Raw genomic sequence first — 22,907 nt, 5'->3', positions numbered from 1 at the left:
TCCTCCTAGTCCACTATGACTCCTCCCTCTCCTTTAGTGCTTCTCTTCATATACCCGTATTATAAACCCATAATATACCTCACACGTTCCCACGATTCAATAAAAAGGATCTCATGGTAGGTTTTCCCACATCCCTAAATGCTCTTCCCCTCCATGTGCCACCCTAAGGCAAATGCCCCTAGAGACAGGGATACCTCTCAGTCTGTCTGTCGGCATCCCGGGAGCCCCCCTACCTCACTCTGAATGGAAGCCTGGCCCAGACTAGAGACCGACCAGGCCCAGGGACTGACTCCACCCCTCAAAAAGCTCCGTGCGCCTGCACGGGCGGCACGAAGGGCTTTGCAGGACCGGCATCTCCCTCCGAGTGGGCGGGCCGGCATCGCGCACGCCCGCTGAGGGCCGGCGACGGCGCGACGACACCCTACCAACAGCCTCGGCGAGGTTTGAATCTGGCGCCTCGCTTGCTGATTGGCCAGAGCCCGGGGCCAACACCCTCAGAGCAGGCGCGTCCGTGTCACAGAAGCGACCAGTCAGCAAAAAGCTTCTTCCGCAGACGCGCCAATAGCTGGGGGCGGTGGCGCTGTCCAATGAGCACGACCCTACTTGGCGGGAGGTTATAAAAATCCCGGGCGCGGCACCTCCAGTCGCAGCAGCTCAGCAGCGGAGCTAGGCGCCATGTCGGGCCGTGGCAAGAGCGGCGGTAAGGCCCGCGCTAAGGCCAAATCTCGCTCGTCCCGGGCTGGGCTGCAGTTCCCGGTGGGGCGCGTTCACCGGCTGCTGCGGCGCGGGCACTACGCGGAGCGGGTGGGGGCTGGTGCGCCCGTGTATCTGGCGGCCGTGCTCGAGTACCTGACCGCCGAGATCCTGGAGCTCGCGGGCAACGCGGCACGCGACAACAAGAAGACGCGCATCATCCCCCGGCACCTGCAGCTAGCGGTGCGCAACGACGAGGAGCTCAACAAGCTGTTGGGCGGCGTTACCATCGCGCAGGGCGGCGTCCTGCCCAACATCCAGGCCGTGCTGCTGCCCAAGAAGACCAGCAACAGCAAGAGGGGCAGCGGGCAGCAGTCGCAGGAGTACTAGGCCGGCCGGCCCTCCCGGCGCCACTCAAAGGCCCTTTTCAGGGCCACCCCATTGCTCACCGGGAGAGCTGCGATCCGCGGAGGAGACGGGAGGAGGGATGGGCAAGCGAGGCGTGGCCGGCCGTGGCTGCTGGGGGGCGGGCAGGAACCGGCCCGGGGCCAGTCAAACACGGAGTGCGAGAGCTGCTCCGTAAGGACTTGTTAATTTACCTCTTACCTCTGGTACATTCAGTGGCCGTTGCCTAGAAAATAAAACTGCTTTATTTACAAAACAGGACCCCAATACGGTGCCTTTTCAGTGTTTCTGCAAGGCACTGCAACAATGACAGCCTGCTGAGAGGATGGTGACCGAGTAGCAAGCGCAGGAAGCCACAGTAACTGAAATTTGGGCTCCTGCTTCAGCTCCCCCTTCACTGGCTATTCTAGGTAACTGGTTCTCATGACCTTTATGGACAAACATACAAGGGAAACCAAAATGGCTGTCTGCTCCTTCATTTTAATACTAGTCAATCAGCATCTATCTGATAACGGCGAACTTTATTTACCTTCACTAAGACCAAGGGTGAATGTAGCATCACTGCTAATTTACTATAAGGAACATACTATCAGGAACCTAATGGGAGCCTTCAGTGATCCAGTGAATGAAAAGGCCCAAATAATAACTCCTGAAAGCACTCGGCACAGTACAGCATTTTAGTACCTGCACAGCTGAGTCTCCAATTATAACCTAACGAACGCTTTGCTCCTGAATGGAATTGAACACTTAAAGGCTTTCATTTTATTTTTATTTTTTTTCTTTTAGCTTCCAAGCTACAAAAAATTGTTGACAATACTTCAAAGAGACACTTAACAATTTAGAGAAATGTGGAGAGGGATGAAAACTGAGGAGCAGAAACTATTCAAGTTAGTTCACTTCATATTTTAGGTTTTTTGCACCCAAACGCCAGGTAAGACTGGTGTGAATGTTGAAATAAATCCCTCCAGAGGATCACGATGTAGCTTGCAAAGACTTGTAGCTAGAGTTGTAGCAGTGCTGCCGACCACACCCCAGGTTCAGCGGGCATCATTGAGCTGCCTTGCCACGCTAAGGATATGCTTTGCTCCCTTGCTCAAAAGTAAACTAGCTAGTTCAACACCCAGGTTCTCTGCAGCTTCCTGGGCCTGACCAGGAACATTCTTGGCTGTGATGCCAACATGCTGCACGTCATCATTTGGTCCATCTTCATTCTGCAAATATAAACACCTCAAAGAAAGGCAGCAGGAAAACAGTGTGCAAGGAATTAAGACACCCATGAAACAGGGTAAAATCTAGTCTGAGGAGCCTCAAGAACAGTGGGCTGTTACAGCTTACAAGAAATCAGACCAAATATAATCTATTTCTAAAGGCCTGGTTTTTGTCATTTAGCTTCAGGTTTGAATTTTGAAGCCACCATGGTTCACATACCTGATGGGGATAACTAACGCCGGTCTGCATCGTCTCCTTCAGGCTATCAGATCCATCCAAGCTGTAGACTGCTCCTGTCAAATACAACTTGGAAAAATATACAGAATGGATTAGACCACATGAACAAACAAACAAGAAGCCAAGTACCCCCTCTTTAAAAAAACCCACCCAAATATACAAAGCTAAGTCTGGAGGGAAAGGCTTTTCTCATGCAGTGGGATCAGCATGGATAGCAGTAAAATGCAAGTATATGAAAAGTAATCCCTGTTAGGGAAGATGTGACTTCTCAAGGAAAAGGCTGAAGTTTTTTCTAGTTTCCCACCTCCTTACTCACACTCCACTGTCTAAAAACAGGTTTGGTATGGTCAGAAACAATACTTTTAGATCTCAGAACATGAAATAAGCAGCAGGGGTGGAGGAGGGGATCTGGTATATATTATAAGGGAATTTTCTGAAAGACAGCTTCAGTAGCCAGACCCATTCTTGTACTCCTGCTCTGGACACAGACAGAAGGGTCAAGTCAGGAGACTATCTGCCCTAACTGGCTATAAAGATACCTGCTGAAATTAGCTTCAGGAAAAGATGGAAATATGCACACACTTGCAACATGTTTTCAGAAGTAATCCATGAACACCAAGGACTCCTCACCTGGTCATCCTTCAGAAGGGTGTTGACAGCAACAGGGACGCTACATCCACCCTCCTAAAACACAAAGCAGCTGACACTGAGGCTCCTACCCAACACATTCAAAGCAGAGGCCTCTGAAAAGTTTAGGCTGCACATAACCCTGCCCATCACTCTTCTGGCCCTTTTCGATTCAAAAGTAGTCTACTTTGCAGTTATAGAGAAGTGCAACAGATTTCCCATACCATAGCATCAAATTAACTAGCAAATCAGTATTTACTGCTGCAGGCAGAGCAAGGGTGCCAGACCTACCAAACGCTTCATAAAGGCTCTCTCAGCAATGCAGCACAACACAGTGTCTGCATCATGCAGAGCAGACACCATATTCAGTATCTCCTGGTCTTTGGCACGAACTTCCACTGCTAAGGCACCCTAAAAGAAGAAACACAACAAAATATAGTGATTCTTCAACTTCATTCATCTGCATGTGTACTCAGCATTGATCATGAAACAGAACTCAGAGGCTCAGACCCTTTTCACTAAGGGAGCAATGTTCACTGTACTGAATTACGATACACTCCACTGGCTGCAGGGGCATCCTACAGTAGCTGCTATGAATAGAAGATCTGGACTTACTCAGCCAAGTGTTAAAGACCATGCTGCCACCTCAAACTATTCTAGAACTTCGCACAGTACTTGACAAATGCATTATCAAAATCACCTTTTCAGACTGAATGTGCAGATTCGTCACTTGCAATCACTAACAGATCACCAGCTCTGGTTTAGCAAGTTTGATATTAGGAGGGCAATCCTGCGTAAGCTCAGCCACGCAGCCAGCATGGACTGGAACAGTCTGCCCACCTAAAAACAGGAGTGCTAAGAATTTCCAAGACACCACGCACAAAGGAGGGAGCATCACAGAGCAAAGACACTGCAGTGGCTTTGCACAGATATCCTGGTGCAGCATAATACCGACCCTGCCACAACCTGCCCCATACCTGCTGTGTTGCCCCACTGTAGCTGTGCATGGATTACCTTTCCCATTTACTGTTTTTCTATTACCAATAGGAATCAGCCCCTAACACACTGGGTAGGAGAGCAGACTTCCATTCTTCTAACAAGCTGTGCTGAAAACAGTGTAACAGGCAACAAAAGAGATCAAAGTAGTTTTCCGGTAACCAAGACATGAGAAGTCTTCAGCACAGTTAACTACTCAGATATATTATATTTCTGCTGGCTTTCAGTGCCCTTTAAGCAGGGCTTGAAGACCAAAAGTTGTAAAGTACCTGTCCAACAGCATACAGACAATCTTCAGGGCCTAGAAGCTGAAAGAAAGTAAAATCAAGAGTTAACTCAAGTTGCACTGATCACAATATAGGAAACAAGAGCCAGATTCCTGTCTCTACTACCGACTGATTTCATGTCAGACCAAAGAAATATCACCTCTCCTTCCCATGCCTCAGTGTTTCCACCACAAGTGAGATAATGCACTTTCCATCAACTGGTGTGTAATACTTTGTGAATTAGCTAATCACTGAAATCTCAGCCTTGCACACTGCTGCGTTGCGAGACACAAGGGCTGTCAAGTGCTAGGAGACAATCAGATTACAAACTGTTACTGAACCATGGAAAGCTGAACATGAAAAATTTCTGTATGAAGAAAAAAAGCAACCAACCAAAAAACCCAACCACTCCTTTCTGAAGTGCCTCAAATCAAAGCTAACATGGCAACGGAGTCAGGAGATTGCATGCTTATCTTGGACAGGACAACCACAAGGTCTGAAAGGCAAACAGTTGACGGTTCAGCAGAGAATGGTATTTTCTGCTTTGCTGTGCCTCACCTGGCCAATGCGATTTTCCCAGCCCATTCTCTTCAGCCCAGCAGCAGCCAGGATGATGGCACTGAAGTCTTCCTTCTCATCTAGCTTCTTTAAACGGGTATTTAAGTTTCCTCTCTGTAGAAGTAATTAAGCAAGCATAGAAACAGCAGGCAAACAGTCCTACAGCCACCTGAGTCTTTACAGACTGTACAGAATCCAACACTCTCCAAATGAGAATGTCATCCTGAAAGAAGTGTTAAATATGGGCAATTGTTTGTTAAAATAGAATTTTGCCAAGTATTATGGAATATTAATTCAAGCGCTGCGTCTATCTACAAAGATATGCACATCACTGAAGTACACTATTAACACCCAACTCCTTTTGCACTGCAAAGAACTCTGCTTCTAGGACTGAAGTCACAATGCCTTTTCGCAGGAGGTCAGCCACCCACATCGGAACTAGTGGACCAAACCGCATCCAGGGTTACTGGAGAACCAAGATTTGGTCACACGCCCGTGACAAACGCACGGGAGGCACCATCATGCAGTTTTTCAAATACTGCATAACATCTAATTCATCTGTACACTGAACCCCCGGCAAGATCAAGGCAGGCTGCTGCTTCACAGCCTCATGAAAAAGCAGAGGACAGGATGGCTACAGTGCTACCTCCCCCTCAGGACAGGGTAGTGGAGAACAGCTTTTGAGGAAGCAGTTTGCTCTTCCACGTCAAGTGGCACAAATCGGCCTAGAATCTACATTTTACAAAAAACTGTACTTTGCTGTTTGCAGATTTACCCAGCTCCCACGGCTTGCCAGGAAAGGATACAATATCCCTGAATTCTAAATGAGGGAACTTCTTCTTGAGCTGAGCTGCTCTCCGAAGTGAACTGGTTCCAACCACACTGCAGGGAAAAATATAATCATGGAAATTGAGAACACTCCTAACAATTACCAACAGCCAGATATATGACAGAAGATTCAAAGAAACAAATGGTAATTTTTTTTTTTTTTAAGTTGAAATGAAGATCAAAAAAAAAAGATCAATGATTTGTATCTTCTTAGAAGAAAGAAAACCAGTCCGTGAAGTTTAGCATAAAGTGTGTCTGAAGCAACTCCCAAGGAGTCAATTTACAGATATGCTTCTGACGAGCAGTCCCTAGCCACTGTCAAGGACTGATGAAACCTCACTGAAAGACAACATTTTTCACAGGAAAAAGACTCCGCTGCCCCAAAATGAAAAGCCAAAGCCAGACAAGTATGTGATGAAGTGTAACAGAAGAACTTCATCAAAGACAGAAATGCAGTAAGCAGAGGACCTTTGAGTATATAACTAGAAACCACAGAAAACTGCAAGTCTAGGCATTTCCTTTCTCAAGATACATGCTGTTCACTTATTTTCATAGAATCATATTATATGCTGATTTAGAAGGGACCTATCAGGATCACTGAGTTCCAACTCCTAGCCCTGTGCAGTACACCCCAAAAATCCCACCATGTGCCTGAGAGAGCATTGTCCAAATACTCCTTGAGCTCTGTCAGGCTTGGTGCAGGGACCACTTCCCTCAGGAGCCTGTGCCAGTGCTGAACTACCCTCTGGGTGATGAACCTTTTCCCAATACCCAACCTAAACCTCCTCTGATTCAGCTTTGCACAGTTTCCTTGAGTCCTGTCACTGGTCATGAGACTGAAGAAATCAGTATGTGCCCTTCTGCTTCCTGCTTCTGGTAACCTGAAACCTAAACTAGATGTGATTTTCCTGCAATCCAAATGCACAGAAGCACAAATCTTTGTATCGCAGCTAGTTTATTTCTTTCACTTTAACACATATTAAAAAAAGAAAAAAATCTTTCTAATAGCTACCTTAATCTGAATAATTTCACTCATCTGTCTCAGATAGAAGATTCCAATAACCTCTATGTAAAGACAGGTCATTAAAAATGGAGAAACTACAAGAAAGTGATGCCAAAAACCCAAGGAAGAAATCAGAACTGGCTGCGTGAGAACAGAAGCATAATTCAGATCCATGAAAGCCAAAATCCTGCACCAGACACTCCATCTGCATTGTATGCATTCCCCAGCAGTAGGCAGAATACCAAGGAGCAGGAATTCACTTGAGAGATCATGGTAAGAAAGGTTCTAACTTGAGAAAAGCATTGCCACTCAAGGGTCGCTTGAGAGATGAACATCATTGAGTACGCAGCATTCCCGTGAGACAGCATTACTCTTTCCAGCAGGTGGGTCCAAGTTAATGTCTGTGGAATGCTCACAAAAGGCAGTGTAAAACCACTACAGGACAAAGCTACAATGAGCTGACTGACTTGCCAATGGAAAACATCAACCAGCTGACCCCTTCTGTTTTAACACTTGTCTTCCCCTTCTTCTCCCACTCACCTCTTTTCAGGAAGGAGGCTCAGTGTTTTTCCGCAGTTTTTGGGATGAAAGACAACAGCATCAAGTGGGTTCTCCCTTCTGCAAAATAATGCAAGTGCAAAATGCCTGACATGTCATTTAAGGCAAGGCAGCTAAGCTCAACAGTTCTGCTATCATTTCCTGGAAGAACTGCCTCTGGCTGCAGAATACTCCATCATCACTGTATGAGCAAGAACTTTCAGCACACCTGCTAGCTATGTAACACTAGGGCAGCCCAAGTGTTCCACTAGAGCTTCCAGTGTTTTGGAGGTTAATCACAGGAAACTCTGAACACCTAAAAGGACCCACACTGGCTTTGCTCTCCAAATACCAACACTATGGAATGCAAGACCCTCAGAGAATCAAGCCTCATATCCACACTTACTTGCAGACAGCGCCAATCGTAAAGCCAGGAGGAAGAGAAGTTGGCAAGTCCTTCAGGGAGTGAACCACAAGGTCAACTCTAAAAATTAGAGAACAGTAATCAGAGAACAGCTGGTGGAGCTCATGTGGGGATCTACCAGAGGCCTGCAGGTCACCTACACAAGTTTGAACCCACGCCGGGAATTGATTTGGAGAAGGTGGAAGAATTTCAGGATTCCACAGCAAGGATTACCATACAGTTTTTGTGTTACTCCTAAAAAGCTTCTTTGCCTTTCTCTGTCTCTCTTTTCCCATTACCCCGCGATGAAAGACACTTAACAAACAATCAGATTGAATGAGGGGAAGATGCTGGAGATGTTCACACAGAGAGACTCACTGTACCAAAATGCATCAGTATGTGGGTTGGTATTATATGCTTCAAACTTCAAAACAGTGAGCCAAACTACAGGCTACCTGCTTTGTCACACGGGAACCAAGCATAATTGTAAACACTCAAGTCTCCAATATTTTTTAACCAACTTCACTGAAAATGCAGTATGATGCAACTACGTGGCAGAGATGAAGAACAATACCTTTGTTTTTAAACATACTTTAACTAAGGCACCACTGAAACCTTCCTCAGAATACTGAAAAGAAAGAGAGGTTAAATACAACAGAAATCCCCCAACACCTCAAACCCACTAAACCAGCACTAATCTCTCTCCGCTAAGGCACCTGAAGCAAGGCTTTTTGTAGAGAGAAGTTGCACAGAACACAATTTGCCCATGCCAAATTCTCCTGCACATTTAGCTTGCGATAAGTTAATAAATGTTAACAAGATAACAATAAATCTGTTTCGCAATACATTACCATCAACAAGCAAAGTATTTTTTAAAAAATACATTCATAAGCAGAAACCATGTGAAATCACATCCTCCCCATGTATTACGGCATGTAATACACAAATAACAGAAGAAAACCTAACTGGGGCAGAACAAGTGACACAACAACTCCACTTGAAAATACAAGGCCTAGGCCCAGGGTAAAGAGAAAAAAAGGGGGGAAAAAAAGACAGTGACTTATCAAAGGACTACTTTTTTTAGCCCGAGAGGTACCAGGACTGAAGGAAAGTAGATCACCTACATAGAAAGCTAAGTATGTCCAAAGAGCACCCAATGCCAAGGAGAAAGACAAAACAATAAGCTCTTACTCGTTTCTTTCAAGTGCGCTTTCCAGCTCTTTGGTGAAGAGGCTCTTCTCTCCAATCTACACATAAATGGAAGAACATGAATCACAAAATAAGCATCAGCCAATATAACAAATAGAATTAGTTCTTGAATAAAGAAGGAACATTTCCTTTACCTTGGAAAGTGCTGTATCCAAGATCTTGTCCCCAGTTGTTGACATGGCCACTGCTCAGAGACAGTAAAACATGAGGCTTGATAAAAGCACTGGGCTTAGGCTGAAAATATCTATGCAAAATGCCATAAGCAGTCACACACTACTGTGTGAACACGGACTCAGGCTCAACACAAAAGCAGCTCACTTACAGAAATACACTGCACTCAAGACAAGTCAAATTGACACTTCTTTCACTGTCCTCAAAAACAAAAGCATGGGGAAACAGGACTGATTTGGGGAAGAGCTGACCCAATGGAAACTGCCACAGTCTGTCTCTGGAGTGCCAGTGAACACGTATAAAGCAATTCTCTTCAGTGCAAGGCTGAGCTCCTGTTATTCCTGTTGAAAGTCTTGAGCCCCAGACCAGAAAATGCCCCTAATGCTCAGAGGAGCACAGCCAAAACAATACTAGATTTGCAAATGAAGCAGCACCATATCCATCGCATACTCAGCACTTAAACCAAGAGCTTATGAAATCCATCTATCTCCCCGGGAAGAAACCAGCAGCAGCAGTTGCTCAGCCACACAACTGAACTGAATTCAGTTGGCACTCTCAGATAAACTTAGACAGACCTCCTCCTCCTGACTCTACACACACCTCTTGCACACAAAGATAACGCACTGGCTCCTGCTGCCATCTACCCCAGGGCAACATCCAAAAAAACACTTACCAATCTCAAAGCGGAGGTGGGGGTACAGCTCACGGAGCATCATAACTACACTATCGGTCTGAATCCGGGCCAGCTACAAGGAAGCAGAAAACAAAGTCCTAAAGAAAGAGCACACTGTCCATACAGTAGGCTAAGGAGGCTTCGCCATTCTTCCACAGCCAGACACACATGACCAGTACATTCTCTCTAAATCAAAAGCATTAAAAATAGGTTGCTTCAAGTAAAATCACTCATAGGCACAAACTCCTTGAACTGTGTGAACTCCTATCATGACCAGAGCACTTCACTGAAGAATTTTTTTATTGACAAAACTATCATATCTCCCCCTGTCCAGCATTGCTGCGATGAAACCACTGATGAAACACTGCAATAAATTTATTTTAGGGAGTTAGGGAGAGTGACTACAACAAAAGCCTACAGATCATTATTTTCATGCTTTCACTTCTTGGTTTCGCATACGTGGAACACAACTGCTGGATGATGATCAGCAAGTGGGCAGAAAAGTAAGCAAAACCACTACTCTGTTGCTCAGTGATGAAAGAACAAGTCACATTGCGCACTGGGCTAGGGTTAAGGTTAGGGTTAAAGCCTCCCACTTTTTCTAAGAGTATGAATTTTACTGATACTGCAAGCTTTGGGAAAAGCCAGTAGGGTTCCACTGAGCTGGCAGAAAAATCCCGAGTTAGTGTCAAATACAAGTTACTTATCCGCTGTAAGAATAAAGACGTAGTTAGAGGTTCTACAAACACACACACACAAAAGTAACAGCTTACATCATCGCGTGCAGCAAGAAACAAATCCCAAAGCAGAAAACTGCATGAAGAACATTCTACTGTGTAAGAAAACCAGAAGCAAGTAAAATGCAATCACTTAGTGTAACATCTTTCTACACTTGGAAGCGGCAGCAGACTCAAGCAACTACAGATGAGTTTCAGCTTTTTTCCCACCGAAGGGCTCAGGACCCTTTGGTAAGTAACGTAGTTCTCAGGACTGCAGCTCCCTACAAATACAACGAGTGTACGTATAGCTGCCTCCCTTTGCAAAGTGCCCCAAAAGCTTCAGGTTATAACATGAGGTAGCATTTATGCACGGCTCTCTCCCTTGTCCTGATATCTACAGAAAATGCCTTTGTGCCAGCACGAAATTCTTCCTAGCACGCGCTACCAAAAGAAACGAGATTATCTCAGCGCAAAGGCCCGAGGGTCGCTTATCTCCCTTTGAGAGGCTGCTCCTCCCGACTGTAGCCCGCTGGCAAGAGATACCTCCTCTATCTCTGGGTATGTCCCTTCCCTGGCCTTTGAGCGGGTGGCCACCATCAGCCATCGGGGGGTTTTCCCTACAAGAGCTGCAGAGACTTTGCAAGTCGCACAGTCCCAGCCAGACCCGGGTGAGACCCGAGCCGTCGCCCCCGCACCGCAGCACCGCCAACAGAGCTGACCGTCCCCTGCGTCCCCAAGGAAGGGCTTTCCAAACTTCTTCCCGGAGTTCCACGCCGGAACTGAAACGCACGAACTCAGAAAGCTCAAGCCCGAGAAGCACACAGACCCCGCGCTGCCCGGGACGACCCCGGTGCCCGGGCGGGAGCACACCCCGCACCCCAGCCCTTCCGCTGCCCACCTGGCTCCGGCGGGTGCCCACACGGATCGCCCTGCTATCCACGCCGTTCTCTCCCTGCGGCAGCAACGGGTCAGCGCCCGCCCCGTCGGCAGCCCCGCCAGACTCCGCTCGCCCCAGGCCGACGGCGGCCGCCCCCGGCTCCGCCATGACCACCGGCCCCCGGCGCCGCGCGGGCCCGGCCCCGCCACGTGACCGCCGGCCTCGCCCCCGCCGCCCTGACCACGTGACCGGCGCCCTCGGCGCGCGCCCGCCCGCAGCAGCCGCAGCGCTGGAAACGCTCCGGCCCCGCCCCCCCGAGGCCCCGCCCCCAGGCCCCGCCCCGCCGGAGCGCCGCGCCGGTGAATGAGGCCCGGGGTGCAGCAGCGCCCGTCCTGTGCGGTTTATTGGAGGCCACGGGATGAAGCCAAATACAGGTGGCCAAAAACAGCGGGGGACCCCATGCAACACGAGAGGGCGTGTGGACAGGGCCTGCGGGTCAGGTACTGCGCTTGGTGTGGATGAGCAGCTCCCGCTGCAGGCCAGCCTCGATCGTTGTAGCCGTCTTTCCCGGGGGCAAGTCCGTGATCAGGGTGAGCTTATTGAAGACGCCGCGACCAAAGTAGTCAGCAACGACTGAGAAGCCATCGTTTGAACACTTGAGCTGCCGAACACATAAAGCGGCAGCATCAGCAGAAGTCTCCACAGCCTGTTGCCTCTAGCCCCCCTCCTTTCTCCCCCTGCACTTACAAGCCTATGGCTTAGGGGACAGGGCAGCCCATGTCAGTCCCTGGCTTTTTGCTCATTCCATGCAAGAGTTGTGTGTAGGAGAAGAACCTGCGAGATATTCTGACACTGGCCATTCCAGCTCCTATGTCAACCCCACTTCTGAGCCATGCACCGAGGAGGTAATGAACAGCTGAATTAAACAGGAAGGTGGGTGCCTCAACTGGTCTAGTCTGTGTGTTAACATTTTCCAGCTAATGTTCCATTCTCACACACACCACTTATTTCATCCTTGGGGAACACAAGGTAGATGGAACAATTTGGTGCTGTCCCCATTCCAATTCACACTATTCTTCTCCCTTTCTCCCTAATTAGTTCTATACTACTTGTTGACCAGCTGTCACACTGGCCAATAGGTCTCGAGACCCATCTGAGGGTCAGGTGAGAACAGATTCTCTCTTTCACCTTCACAGAGCCAACAACGACTCTTCATGCCCCTTACACAATGCAGTCACGCTGGGGTCTCTCATTATCCAGTTAACATAGCCTTTAGTTTACAAAATACTTTCAAGCCTTACATGTCTCTACCTCCATTTACAGGTCTGGAAATGAACCTAAACCCTATCTATTTCGACTTGGTAAGACAGGCAATGTTACCCTACCTGATGCTGAAACTGGTCATGCAGATCTCTCTTCTGCTCCTGGGCACGGATCATGTCCATCACTTTACGATTTTCTGGCATGCAAGTAGGACATTCAGAATCACTCTCAGAGTAGCTTTCAAAGCAGTGCTGGTGAAAGGAATGACCGCACAGGAAGTGGACTGAAGGGAGCTCCAATGCACTGGTGCAAATGCTACACTTGGTCTTCTGAAAAATCTTGGGACTGAGTGACAAGATGGAAAAGCATGAGAAAGACACACTACACTTTACCTTACTAGAAGAAAACAGCAGTTCCATCCTTGTGTAGGACTAGACAAGACAGCACACAGTCCTGCACCTTGCTTTTAGCTCTTCAATTTCCAGGCGGATCCTTGTAGTTTCTTCTCGGTATTTCTGAATTCTCTGCTCATCTTGCTCTATCTGGTGGCTTTGCTTCTGCAGCTTGTTGACAAGATAATCCTTAATCACAGACAGGGTGGCTGTGGAATTGTGAGCCAGCGTCTGCACAACTGAGAGCAACTGAGATGTTAGTTTAAACACAAACACAAACACTGCAGCTATGCTTGTACTGCCAGGGCAGACTGCTTTCCTGGGACAGGTCACTTACAGGCAAAGAAAATTGGCATTCTCATGGAATTGGAAGAGCTCACTTAAAGGTTCTCTTTCAATTTGACCTCTTCCAGAAATGGGCATCTGGGAGCATGTGTGGATAACTCAGACCAGAAGGGGCAAAGGAAGGATCTAGTAGTGGATTGGATTCTAGTTCTCCATCAAGACACAAGAGCTTCAACATGCCCTGCTCTGCCCCACATTGACAGAACAGAAATCATGCATGAGACATCTCACTGATACTGCAGATTTTTCTCCCTAACTAGGGAGCTGTGACTGGCATAGTTTTTCCCTATAGTGCAGGTTATTACTTCAAATGGTAGGCTCCAATTTCATTGATTCTTCTAATGTCTGATCTACAGAAAACATTACAAACTAGTCTAGGTTGGAGTCTTTCGTGGTTCGTTTTTCTGGTTTTTGCTTGGGTTGGGGTTTTATTGTGGGAGAGGCTGAGGGCTGAGCATCACATGTCATTACCAAGCAGTGGAGGCATAAGATTCTTGTTCTCAATGTGTTTCAGCACTGCAGCAATATACTCTTTGCAGTTCTCCTCCTTCCGTGCAAAGTAGCCAAGAGCCTGTTCCCAGAGACAAGCCTCTTGGTCACCATACAACTCGCACACCTCGATCACCTTCTTGTACTGCTCATTCTGCATGTGGTAGTGCATGATCTGTTGGAAACTATGGGAGAAAGACTCATTAGCTGCAACAATCCATCTCGCCCTTGGAGTTTTTACAGGGACCTCAGGTCTTCACCCAGCCATGCAATCCCCAGACTCACACAGATGTCAAAGACAAGTCCTTTTTTCACTCTATACAATTGCCTTGCTTCAACAGGGAGGTATTTCTGCAGAGCAACCATCTACCGTTCCCACCTTGAGATACTAAAGAGGTCACTACCATTAATGGTACAGACATTCATGGCTCAGAAGTCGCTGCAGGGGGGCAAGAGGGGAAGGACAAGGACTCTAAAGACAAGAGTAACACTCACAGTTTGCCCTGCTCATAGAGGTAGAGAACACCATCCTTGAAATTGTGCATCTGACATAAGACCAAGGCCTTATCAAAGACTGTTCTGAACCTTCCGCTCTTCAGGAGGGTGAGAGCTTCATTGTGCAACTTCTCCTTGATCTGCAAAGAAGGGGGAGGTCAAGAAGAGGAATGCAGGCACACCTACATACACAGTATTTTGCACTAAGAGATGACAATTCGGAGCTGTTTCACAGAGGTCAGTTTTGGTACTTGTTCTTTAACCCTTTTAAGCAAACAGGACGTGATTCTCTTTGCCTGAACAGCCAACATCCTCACAGATCTAAACAAGCTAGTAAAGACACTTTTGTGGGCAAGGCATCTGCTCACAGAGGCCGTATTGTCTTGAATCTGTCCGTAAATGAGATACAAACAAACCAAGCTCAACCATCCTGAAGGTAATATTCTCCCACTACTAGAATGCTACTAGGCTGCTTTCCCATTTCTGTGCTATTTGTCCAGCACAGCGTATGTACTGCCTCATGCTGTCAACACCCAGCTGGAAAGGGCATTGCAGGAATGCAAATATGACTCACAGACACCAAATCTCTCCCTCAAAACACAATGCTGGAGGAGCTCAAACCTGTTCATCTTGTTCATGTGCCCAGTTCTGTAATCGAAGTTCCAGTAAAGTGTCATAGACACCCTGTGAAGAGTCAGCCTGCACCTCTGTCATGTGTTCCAGAAAAGCTTTCAGTTCTCGGGAGTTGTTTGCAAAGATTGGGATGAACTCCTCTGAATTAGCCTGTGAAACAGTCAGAAGAAGACAAGCACCCACATCAGTCTAAGCCATACTAGTGCTTCCTTCCTGCCATGAGGAATGTTCTTTTTCAGAGTCTCAGACAGATACAGCACAATACAGGATGCCAATGATACCAAGGATCAGTCCTGAGCAATAGCTTTAAGAGGTCTCCTGCCTCTAGGACTACCAGTACACCAGAATGGGGCTTCTCATAGAATATTTGAATAGTTTGGGTGGGGAGGGAACTTTAAAGGTCATCTAGTCCAACACATCTGCAAAGAGCTGGGACATCGTCCATTCGGTCAGGTTGCTCAGGTCCTCATTCAACCTGACTTGAGAGTTTCCAGGGATGGGGCCATCTACCACTTCTCTGGGCAACCTGGTTCAGTGTTTCATCACTCTCATATTAAAAAGTTTGTTCCTTCAATCTTGCCTAAATCTGCCCTCTTTTACTTTAAAACTATTACCCCTTGTAGCACCACAACAGGCCCTGTAAAAAAATTTGTCGTCATCTTTCCTAAAAAACTTTTTTGAGTACTGAAAGGCTGCAATGATGTCTCCCTGAAGCCTTCCCTTATCCAGACTGGGCAACTCCAGCTCACTCAGCCTTTCTTCAGAGCAGGTGTGTTCCATTCCTCTGGCCATTTTTATAGCCCGCCTCTGGACTCACTCCAAAAGGTCCATGTCTTTTCTGTGCTAAGGGTTCCAGAGCTAGACACAGTATTCCAGGTGGGGTCTCACCTGAGCAGAGTTTATTTAGGTATAATTCTCATTATACCTAAAACATCAGACTGGCAACACAAGGCATGCAGAAGCACTCACTGCAAAGTTACTACTGGGGAGCAACAACTCTCAGTCAACACAAACCATACCTTTTTTCCTTCCAGCATCCCAGAGCCCTCATTACTTCCCAGGGGACGGTAATCAGTGCAAAGGATCTTCAGCAATTCAGTGGTCTCATTAGGGACATGGTGCATCAGGATTTTACCGTATCGCTTCATGTTACTCTCTGCCTGTTCAAAGGGCAGTTTTCCAATGTAGTGCAAAGCCTCTTGGTAGTTCTGTGAAGGCAGACAACAAAACAATCACAGGACGTTAGCCTTTGTTCTCCGCTTTGAGGTTAGGACAGAAAGCATTGAAGACATGCCGTGAGCATGCCACAAGTACCCTTTGCTCTGAATTATCACCTAGTTCACTATTCCTGCTCATTTTTCTTCCTCAGGGAGAAAGACTGGATATAGCCTGGGGGAAACGTTTAGATAAATCCCCAACTTACCACCATCCCTCCTCTTAAAGGCACTGTAAAAAGCCACATCAGAAAGAAAACAAGACCTTCTGATTTCCACACCTAGTCTAACACACAAGCCAAAAGCAGAAAGGCCATACACCAACAGCTACCAGTATTGTTGCTGCTGCTCTCATCAGCACGCTATCCTCAGCAAAGAGGTCAGTGAAATTATATTCTCACTAAATTCCTCATGGTATTCTCCCCAACAAGAACACAGGGGCAGTTATGTCTCCTCACCTTGATGTCCTCTAACTGGATTTTGAGGTACCATTCATGATGCTCATGCTTCTCTGCCAGGTACACGGCGTGGGAGTAGTAACCAGCTTGGCGAAGCACCTTGATAGCTGTTTCCACATCAAAGTGGACCTCACTCTCACTTGTCTCCAAGAACAAAAGCAGAGAGATGGTCCCTCAGAAAAATTGTAACAGTCCAGAAGCAGTAATCATTTATGTAAGAGGAGGAAAACATGAGCAGGGACAATTTGGTACCTCTCATGCAAGGGAAAAATCACCTATGCAGAAAGGAAGGAGTCTAACCACTTCTCATTTGCTTGCCAGTTGCAGTGGCAGAAGCAAGCACACTCCAGACCCAGACGGCAAACCAACCAAACTAAGAATGTAAGCAAGAGCTCAGAAATAATGCAGCAAAGACCAGGGTACTAAGTGGTAAATTCCTTATTTTCTCTCTTAATAGTCGTACAAGAGGTAATTTACAATGTCACCACTACCCCTTTTTAATTATTATGATGACATTAAAATGTAGCATGATTCCACATCCCCCAATACCTTAATGAACTCTTCCAGTTTGGAGCTGTCTTTGAGTTTGGTATAGCAATTCAACAGAAGTGTAGTGTGGTCTGCATTGGCTAGCGACTGCAGATGGAGCATCTGTAGATAAGCAGTGAGGTTGTGGATACGCTGAGCATCCAGGAATTTCCGAATAACGTAAGACGGTTCTAGCTTCCCTATAGTTCTGTGAGGAGAAGAGTCATGTTACAAGACATTGTGTAGTCATGAAGTTAAAATAAATGGAGAAATTAACAACAGAACACAGAGAAGCCTGAACTTCAGCAGGCACTAACCCTCTTGGCACTGCTCAGCTCTGCATCAGAAGCAACAACTAGTTACAGTGTAAGACCACCCATCTGCACACACACTGATACAAAGGCCTTGACCATTACAGCATAGGAGTTAATCTTCCTTTAAAGGTGGCAGCGAAAAGACAGACTAGGCTCTGAGCACAACAAACTGGGAAGCCAAAAAAAGAGAGGAATAAAAGCTATGTTTTTCTTCATTTTAGTTACATAACTCAAGGTCAGCTTTAAATGCTTATGCTGTAAACATTGAGCAGTTTAGCCACAGTTACTGTGACAGTTAAAGCAAGTCAAGGTAAAAAGACATGCTCCCTCTCACTAGATGTCAGGGACTCCGGAGCACCAGTTCCACAATAATGTAACACTTTGTGGCATTTTAAAAATTGAACATGAAGTTTTCAGTAAACCCCAAAACAAAGCTGCCCTGAGTTCTAGTTTTAAAAAAAACCCAAGATGTTTTAAAACTGACATTGAACTGTTTGAGTACTTTCCAAGAAGACTGCCATACATGGTCAGATTCCATCATCTATCTTGCACAGAGTGATCCCTTCTTCAAAATGATGTCACCAGGCCCCGCTCCATCCCAGTGGGCCTAATAATACATTATAACGTAACAATAATACATAATAACGTGAATAATGCATTATTCACATTAAAATACAACCAAAGAGACCTTCATACTAAGGTGTACAGAGCGATTTTCGCAACTCGTTCGAAGACTTTTAGTCTCACTGACATCTTTCTCTGTATAGGTAGAATTTTCGCCTCAGGTTGTACTTTTTTTTTTGTTTTGGACTGTTTTTATTCCTGGACTAAAACAGGCTTATGTTGTTCCTATCAGTGCTACAACATCACAGCTCCATAGGACCCCCACTTACCGGATATACTGCTGGATGGCTCCATCGTGGTTTCCCTTGTTATAGAGATGATCGCCGTACTGCCGGAAAATCTCTGACAAACCATCGCTGTCCAAGTGGTGGCTCTTGGCCAGGTTAATGGCCATTTCAAATAAGTTCTTTCTGAACAGCATCTGTTAAACACATGGTAAGAGCAGTATGAGAAAAAAACCATCCCGCTGAGCAAGTTCAAACACACCTGGAAAACAAGTTGTTTCTTCTTCTCAGTGCATACATGCGCATGGGCCTTTACAAACCAACTGTGTTATAACACTGGTTATACTGAAAAGCTATTTGGTCACTTGTTATGTAATTCACTTACCTGAATGGTTCAATTTTTCAGTCTGCAGAGCCAATACAACCTTACAGACATAAGGCAAAGACTAATAAGAAAACAAATTTACATGCCTCGAGTTTGGTTTGTGTATCCTTCTCCTGCAGTACATGGATCTTCCCATCTCTGGTCAGCACATAGAGAGACCCCCACTCTGCCAAGACATCCACTATATCATCAAAGATTGAGCTGTATGCAATGAATTTGTTGCACAAATCATAGATATTCAGGACTTGTTTGTCTGAATTCTGTGCCTCATTCCCAGCAAATTCTGACCTGGAGAGAAGAAGAAAGTTTCAGAAAACAAGAAGAACGTAACTTGAAATCTTGATACCTGTTCAAACTAGGGCTGTATAGAAAGCAAGACAAACTGAGTTCATTTAGGCAATTAAACTAAGTGGATCCAGAGGGAAACCGCCATGTATTTATACACAAATTCCATCATCCTGTTACATGGAGAAATTCATAGGACTGCAAAAAAATCCCACTCATTCAGTACGCTTAATTGTGCTAACTTTTGCAACGGAAGTTAATCAATACACGGGTCTGGATCAACCTCAACAATGTCTGACAGAGTCACAATCGGCTCCCAAGAGCAAAGCTTCATGGGGAAGAAGAAGAAAGAGAAAAAGCATGAAAATGCATGAGGAAAAAGAACTCATCTGTTTCAAGGAGCCCTACTTTGGGGAAGTCTTTCGGTCCTTGGAGACAATGATGAGGTACCCCCGATACCAGTGGACAATCAGCTTTTGTCCTTCGAAGGCAAAGCAGGGGCCACGTTCGTCTGGTTGATAAAGGTATACACATTCATTTCCTGCCACAATGAACTGGAGATCCTGGGAGGGGTCACTGAGAGATGAACAGCGCAATCCACAACCGTGAGTGTCCAGCTCCAGGTGAGGATAGTCTTTCACTGAAAGCATATAAGACTACAGAGGAAACTCGAGGGTTTGGGGATTGCTCTGAACTAGACTCTGAAAGTCAACTGAATTTGCAAGTCAGAGTCCATTTTTTTCAACTAGCTTCTCACCTGTATGTTCTCTGTGGTCACCACAAATAGATGTGTTGTTTTGCCAGACTGTCGAAAAGCAAGGCCAGTAACTGGATAACTGCCCTCATGCAGGATCTGGGTCTTACTATGCCGATCTCGAGTGATGTCTCCTTTAGTAAGTACAACGCTCCCATCTGCAAAACCTGGTGAAGCAGACAGACTAAACTATTACTCATACAACACACCTGAAATTTTATCCAGCATAAGTTAGGGAAGTTCCAGTCAGTGACAACACCATGCTCACCAGCATGGTATAAAGCGATGGGACTGCCACAGGTTCTCATGTCACATCAACTTTCGCCAAATCACCCTCCACTGCTCCTGTTACACTTCAGAGCTGTCACACAACTGCACGTACGACAGCATTGTTCAGCAAGGGTTAACTTGCTTTCCACACACAAACTTCACGTGCAGATTAATTTTGTTTGACTCTGTATTGTATTTGTCTGTATTTTGTTTTACAAATGGCCTTCCCATAGTGCAATTGTAACTATAATTTCAAGTCCCTCACTTATTCAAAACACACAACGAACTGTAAAGAAGACCAGAGGGAGATTTTTTAAGAGAGTAAAACATGCAGTTTTCACAGCTTGCCAAGAGTCCCAGCCTTGTAAGTAGTTCCAGGCTTGAAGGCCACCATACACAAGGAAAGCTTTTTGATTTCAGTGTAGGGACCAAGTCATCTGAGAGCACTTGTAATCTCACAACATTACTGCTCTTATTCTGTCAGAAGAGTTAAGCAAGAAACATTACCAACTAACAGTTAAATCCAAAAAAGGCTATTTGCTTTTTTCTTTGAAAAAAGGTTTGTATAACATGCTTGAAAAAATATCTCTGTAACATTAGGTATCACAAAACTCACAATTTTTTCCTGTACCAACCGACACTAAATTTAGTACTAAGTTCAATAAACATGTAGCCTTACCAACTGGCAGGGAAAAGGGAACATCAACTAAAAATACATGCTTCCAAGTATCAAAGTTATTAGTATAAAATATACGGTCAGGCTAAATTAACTCATTTATCTCTTGAGCTCTGGGATAGCACGACACACAATGTGAGCGAGAAGAAAGATCATCAGGATGCTCTATGCTCATTTTTGTGTTATCTATTCATGGTCCTTACCTCTCAGTAAGGACTGCAATATTTTTCTTAAGCTATTACAGTTCAGCTTTACTTACCGATAGCCATGAAATTAAGATTCTCGTGGACAGTTAGGCAGGATACAACCGTGGGCTTGTTACCTGGTATTGCTGGAAAAATTCGTGTGCAAAGAGGATTACCACCATCTCGTTTCTCCAGGTTCCAGACTTTGACCTGCAAGCAACAACAATCTGACATAAGCAAAACACGGCATATTAGAAGGCCACAACCTGGCATCAAAATGTCATAGTACCCAGAATGAACAAGCTACTTAAGGTAAGAAAGGGCAACCGAGATCATCACAATAGTCTTTTAAGAAAGACCTGTATTACAAATGCACTTTCCTCTCTTTATCATTTAACTTACCAAAGGATTAATACCCTCTTCATCCTCACCAATAGAAACCAGGATACTGTGCTGCTTCAGCTGGTACAGATGGGTTACCCTTAGCTTGTAAGCTTGGAAACTGCTGAGTTGAAGGGAGCGAGGCAAAAACCAAATCTGACCTTCCATATCTAGATCACAGTTAAGGCACATAGGCAAAAAAAAAAAAAAAAAGAAAATCATCCCACACCACTAATCACACAAGATTCTGCATGCCTTTTGCTGACTCCTGGTAGAGCTACAGCAAATACTTCCGCAGAGCAACGCCGGAGCACCAACGCATCCAGCGGCGGTTTGGGTTTCTTTTAAAACAAAGCACAGCCGAGAGCGGAAAGCCGCCGCGTTGCCAAGGCCGGAGCACCCTCGGGCCCGCGCTAGACAGCGGCGCGGCGGAGCCCCGCGCAGGCCACAGCACCCAGCTCAGCACAGGATATCTCCGAAGACGAGGCTTCCCCGGCCCGAGTCGCAGACCGCGATGCCCGGGGGCAGCGCGAAGGGCTTCGCTGCGGCCCCATCCGGCCCCGACGGCTCCCTCACCGTCTCTCTGTCGAAGAAGACGAAGCGGCGCCACTGCAGGTAGGCGGCCATGTTGGGGCCGGCCCCGCGCGCCCGCCCCGCCCCGGTGACCCGAGTCCCCGCCCCCCGGGGCACGCGCCAGCGCGGGGCGGAGCCGCTGCCACGCCGAGGGATTCGGCTAAGGATCGAATTGCCAGCGGACACGGTGCAAAAACACTCCGGAGCCTGCCAGGAATGGAAAATGCAGAACGGTGTCAACAACCCTAAATTACTCGTTTTACAGGCATATTCTTACACTACACTAACGAGTGTATAATAGTAACTTGCCTCTCTCCACCCGGGCCTTTAGAGTATATACGAAAAGTCTTGGCATTTAAATGTGGATAAGAACTAATGAAACCTGGCTATTTGCTGTGAGCTCAGCAGGATATGACTAAGTATTTATGTGTCGTGACAGACAAAAGCAATATAGTAAACATATTAAAAATAAAGCTAGACCTTTGGATACATGTGTAAGTTAGTTTCAACGCAATCTCAGCAAACCAGAAGGCATTCAGAATTTATGTATTTATGCAGTAGTTCGTTTCAGGACAACCGTATACTTTTACTCCTCCAGTGCCCCAGGGACTGCCCAGTGGGACCTTGTTCTTTACAATCTAAAGTACTTAGTTACCAATATGGTAAATTCTGTATCAATCTTTTGTTAGATCGTTTAACTTAAGCTATCAATTAAGTGCCATTAGGTTTGTTGTTAAACTTTTATGCATAAACCACTGGTCAAGTCCAGGGCCCAGGTGATCAAGGGGGTCTACTCTGAACCTTGTGACTCAACTTACCCATTCCTATCCTTCCTCTTTTTCCCCTTCTCCCGAAGCCTTGATGTAGATAACTTTGGATTGACTTTGGGTTTGGACTGAGTGCAGTCCGCTTTTACTCTCTGTGCTTTAACCATCCAGGCCGCAGCAGAGTGAACCCTGCCACTGAACTTCACCCCGCTTTCACTTTTACATTAAACCTGCTTTTGCT

General features: G+C 46.1%; 3 protein-coding genes across 4 annotated transcripts; 1 reads left to right on the top strand and 2 right to left on the bottom strand.

Moving 5' to 3' along the window:
- Positions 1-667: 667 nt before the first annotated feature.
- H2AX (H2A.X variant histone) lies at positions 668-1,556 on the top strand. The gene has a single exon (XM_066203374.1). The coding sequence runs from the start codon at positions 676-678 to the stop codon at positions 1,081-1,083; it is 408 nt and encodes a 135-aa protein (XP_066059471.1). The 5' UTR covers positions 668-675; the 3' UTR covers positions 1,084-1,556.
- A 48-nt stretch (positions 1,557-1,604) lies between these two features.
- Positions 1,605-11,619, bottom strand: HMBS (hydroxymethylbilane synthase). 2 transcript variants are annotated; one of them, XM_066203372.1, is made up of 13 exons: positions 11,433-11,619; positions 9,816-9,888; positions 9,106-9,155; positions 8,954-9,009; positions 7,766-7,843; positions 7,363-7,440; positions 5,798-5,873; positions 4,992-5,105; positions 4,437-4,475; positions 3,463-3,582; positions 3,175-3,228; positions 2,527-2,613; positions 1,605-2,309 (listed from the first exon to the last, which is right to left on the bottom strand). In XM_066203372.1, the coding sequence occupies exons 1-13, from the start codon at positions 11,577-11,579 to the stop codon at positions 2,136-2,138; spliced, it is 1,146 nt and encodes a 381-aa protein (XP_066059469.1). In that variant the 5' UTR covers positions 11,580-11,619; the 3' UTR covers positions 1,605-2,135. The 2 variants fall into 2 exon arrangements, with proteins under 2 accessions (XP_066059469.1, XP_066059470.1); XM_066203373.1 differs by lacking the exon at positions 11,433-11,619 and adding an exon at positions 10,589-11,377.
- A 177-nt stretch (positions 11,620-11,796) lies between these two features.
- On the bottom strand, positions 11,797-21,959 carry VPS11 (VPS11 core subunit of CORVET and HOPS complexes). The gene is made up of 16 exons (XM_066203414.1): positions 21,802-21,959; positions 21,348-21,498; positions 21,020-21,155; positions 19,818-19,981; positions 19,469-19,716; positions 18,862-19,063; positions 18,436-18,587; positions 17,250-17,436; positions 16,701-16,844; positions 16,048-16,236; positions 15,017-15,178; positions 14,396-14,535; positions 13,883-14,085; positions 13,134-13,305; positions 12,797-13,019; positions 11,797-12,072 (listed from the first exon to the last, which is right to left on the bottom strand). The coding sequence occupies exons 1-16, from the start codon at positions 21,951-21,953 to the stop codon at positions 11,908-11,910; spliced, it is 2,790 nt and encodes a 929-aa protein (XP_066059511.1). The 5' UTR covers positions 21,954-21,959; the 3' UTR covers positions 11,797-11,907.
- Between the last annotated feature and the right edge of the window lie 948 nt (positions 21,960-22,907).

The sequence above is a fragment of the Chamaea fasciata genome, unplaced genomic scaffold (assembly GCF_029207755.1).
Source record: "Chamaea fasciata isolate MVZ Bird 193981 ecotype frontalis unplaced genomic scaffold, bChaFas1.0.hap1 SCAF_24, whole genome shotgun sequence".
Classification (NCBI taxonomy): Eukaryota; Metazoa; Chordata; class Aves; order Passeriformes; family Sylviidae; genus Chamaea; species Chamaea fasciata.
This window is presented reverse-complemented; position numbering and strand designations above follow the sequence as displayed.

What these genes read in the sequence shown, in the direction of transcription:
- VPS11 (XM_066203414.1), bottom strand. Translation starts at nt 21,953, where the DNA reads ATGGCCGCCTACCTGCAGTGGCGCCGCTTCGTCTTCTTCGACAGAGAG. An exon ending in CACATGAACAAGATGAACAG is followed by an intron (nt 14,536 to 15,016) that starts GTTTGAGCTCCT and finishes CCTTCTTTGCAG; the next exon opens with ATCAAGGAGAAGTTGCACAA. An exon ending in ATGACCAGTTTCAGCATCAG is followed by an intron (nt 12,073 to 12,796) that starts GTAGGGTAACAT and finishes TGTGTTCGGCAG; the next exon opens with CTCAAGTGTTCAAACGATGG.
- H2AX (XM_066203374.1), top strand. Translation starts at nt 676, where the DNA reads ATGTCGGGCCGTGGCAAGAGCGGCGGTAAGGCCCGCGCTAAGGCCAAA.
- HMBS (XM_066203372.1), bottom strand. Translation starts at nt 11,579, where the DNA reads ATGGCGGAGCCGGGGGCGGCCGCCGTCGGCCTGGGGCGAGCGGAGTCT. An exon ending in AGCGCACTTGAAAGAAACGA is followed by an intron (nt 7,844 to 8,953) that starts GTAAGAGCTTAT and finishes TCTAATTTTTAG; the next exon opens with AGTTGACCTTGTGGTTCACT. An exon ending in GAGCCTTTATGAAGCGTTTG is followed by an intron (nt 3,229 to 3,462) that starts GTAGGTCTGGCA and finishes TTTGTGTTTTAG; the next exon opens with GAGGGTGGATGTAGCGTCCC.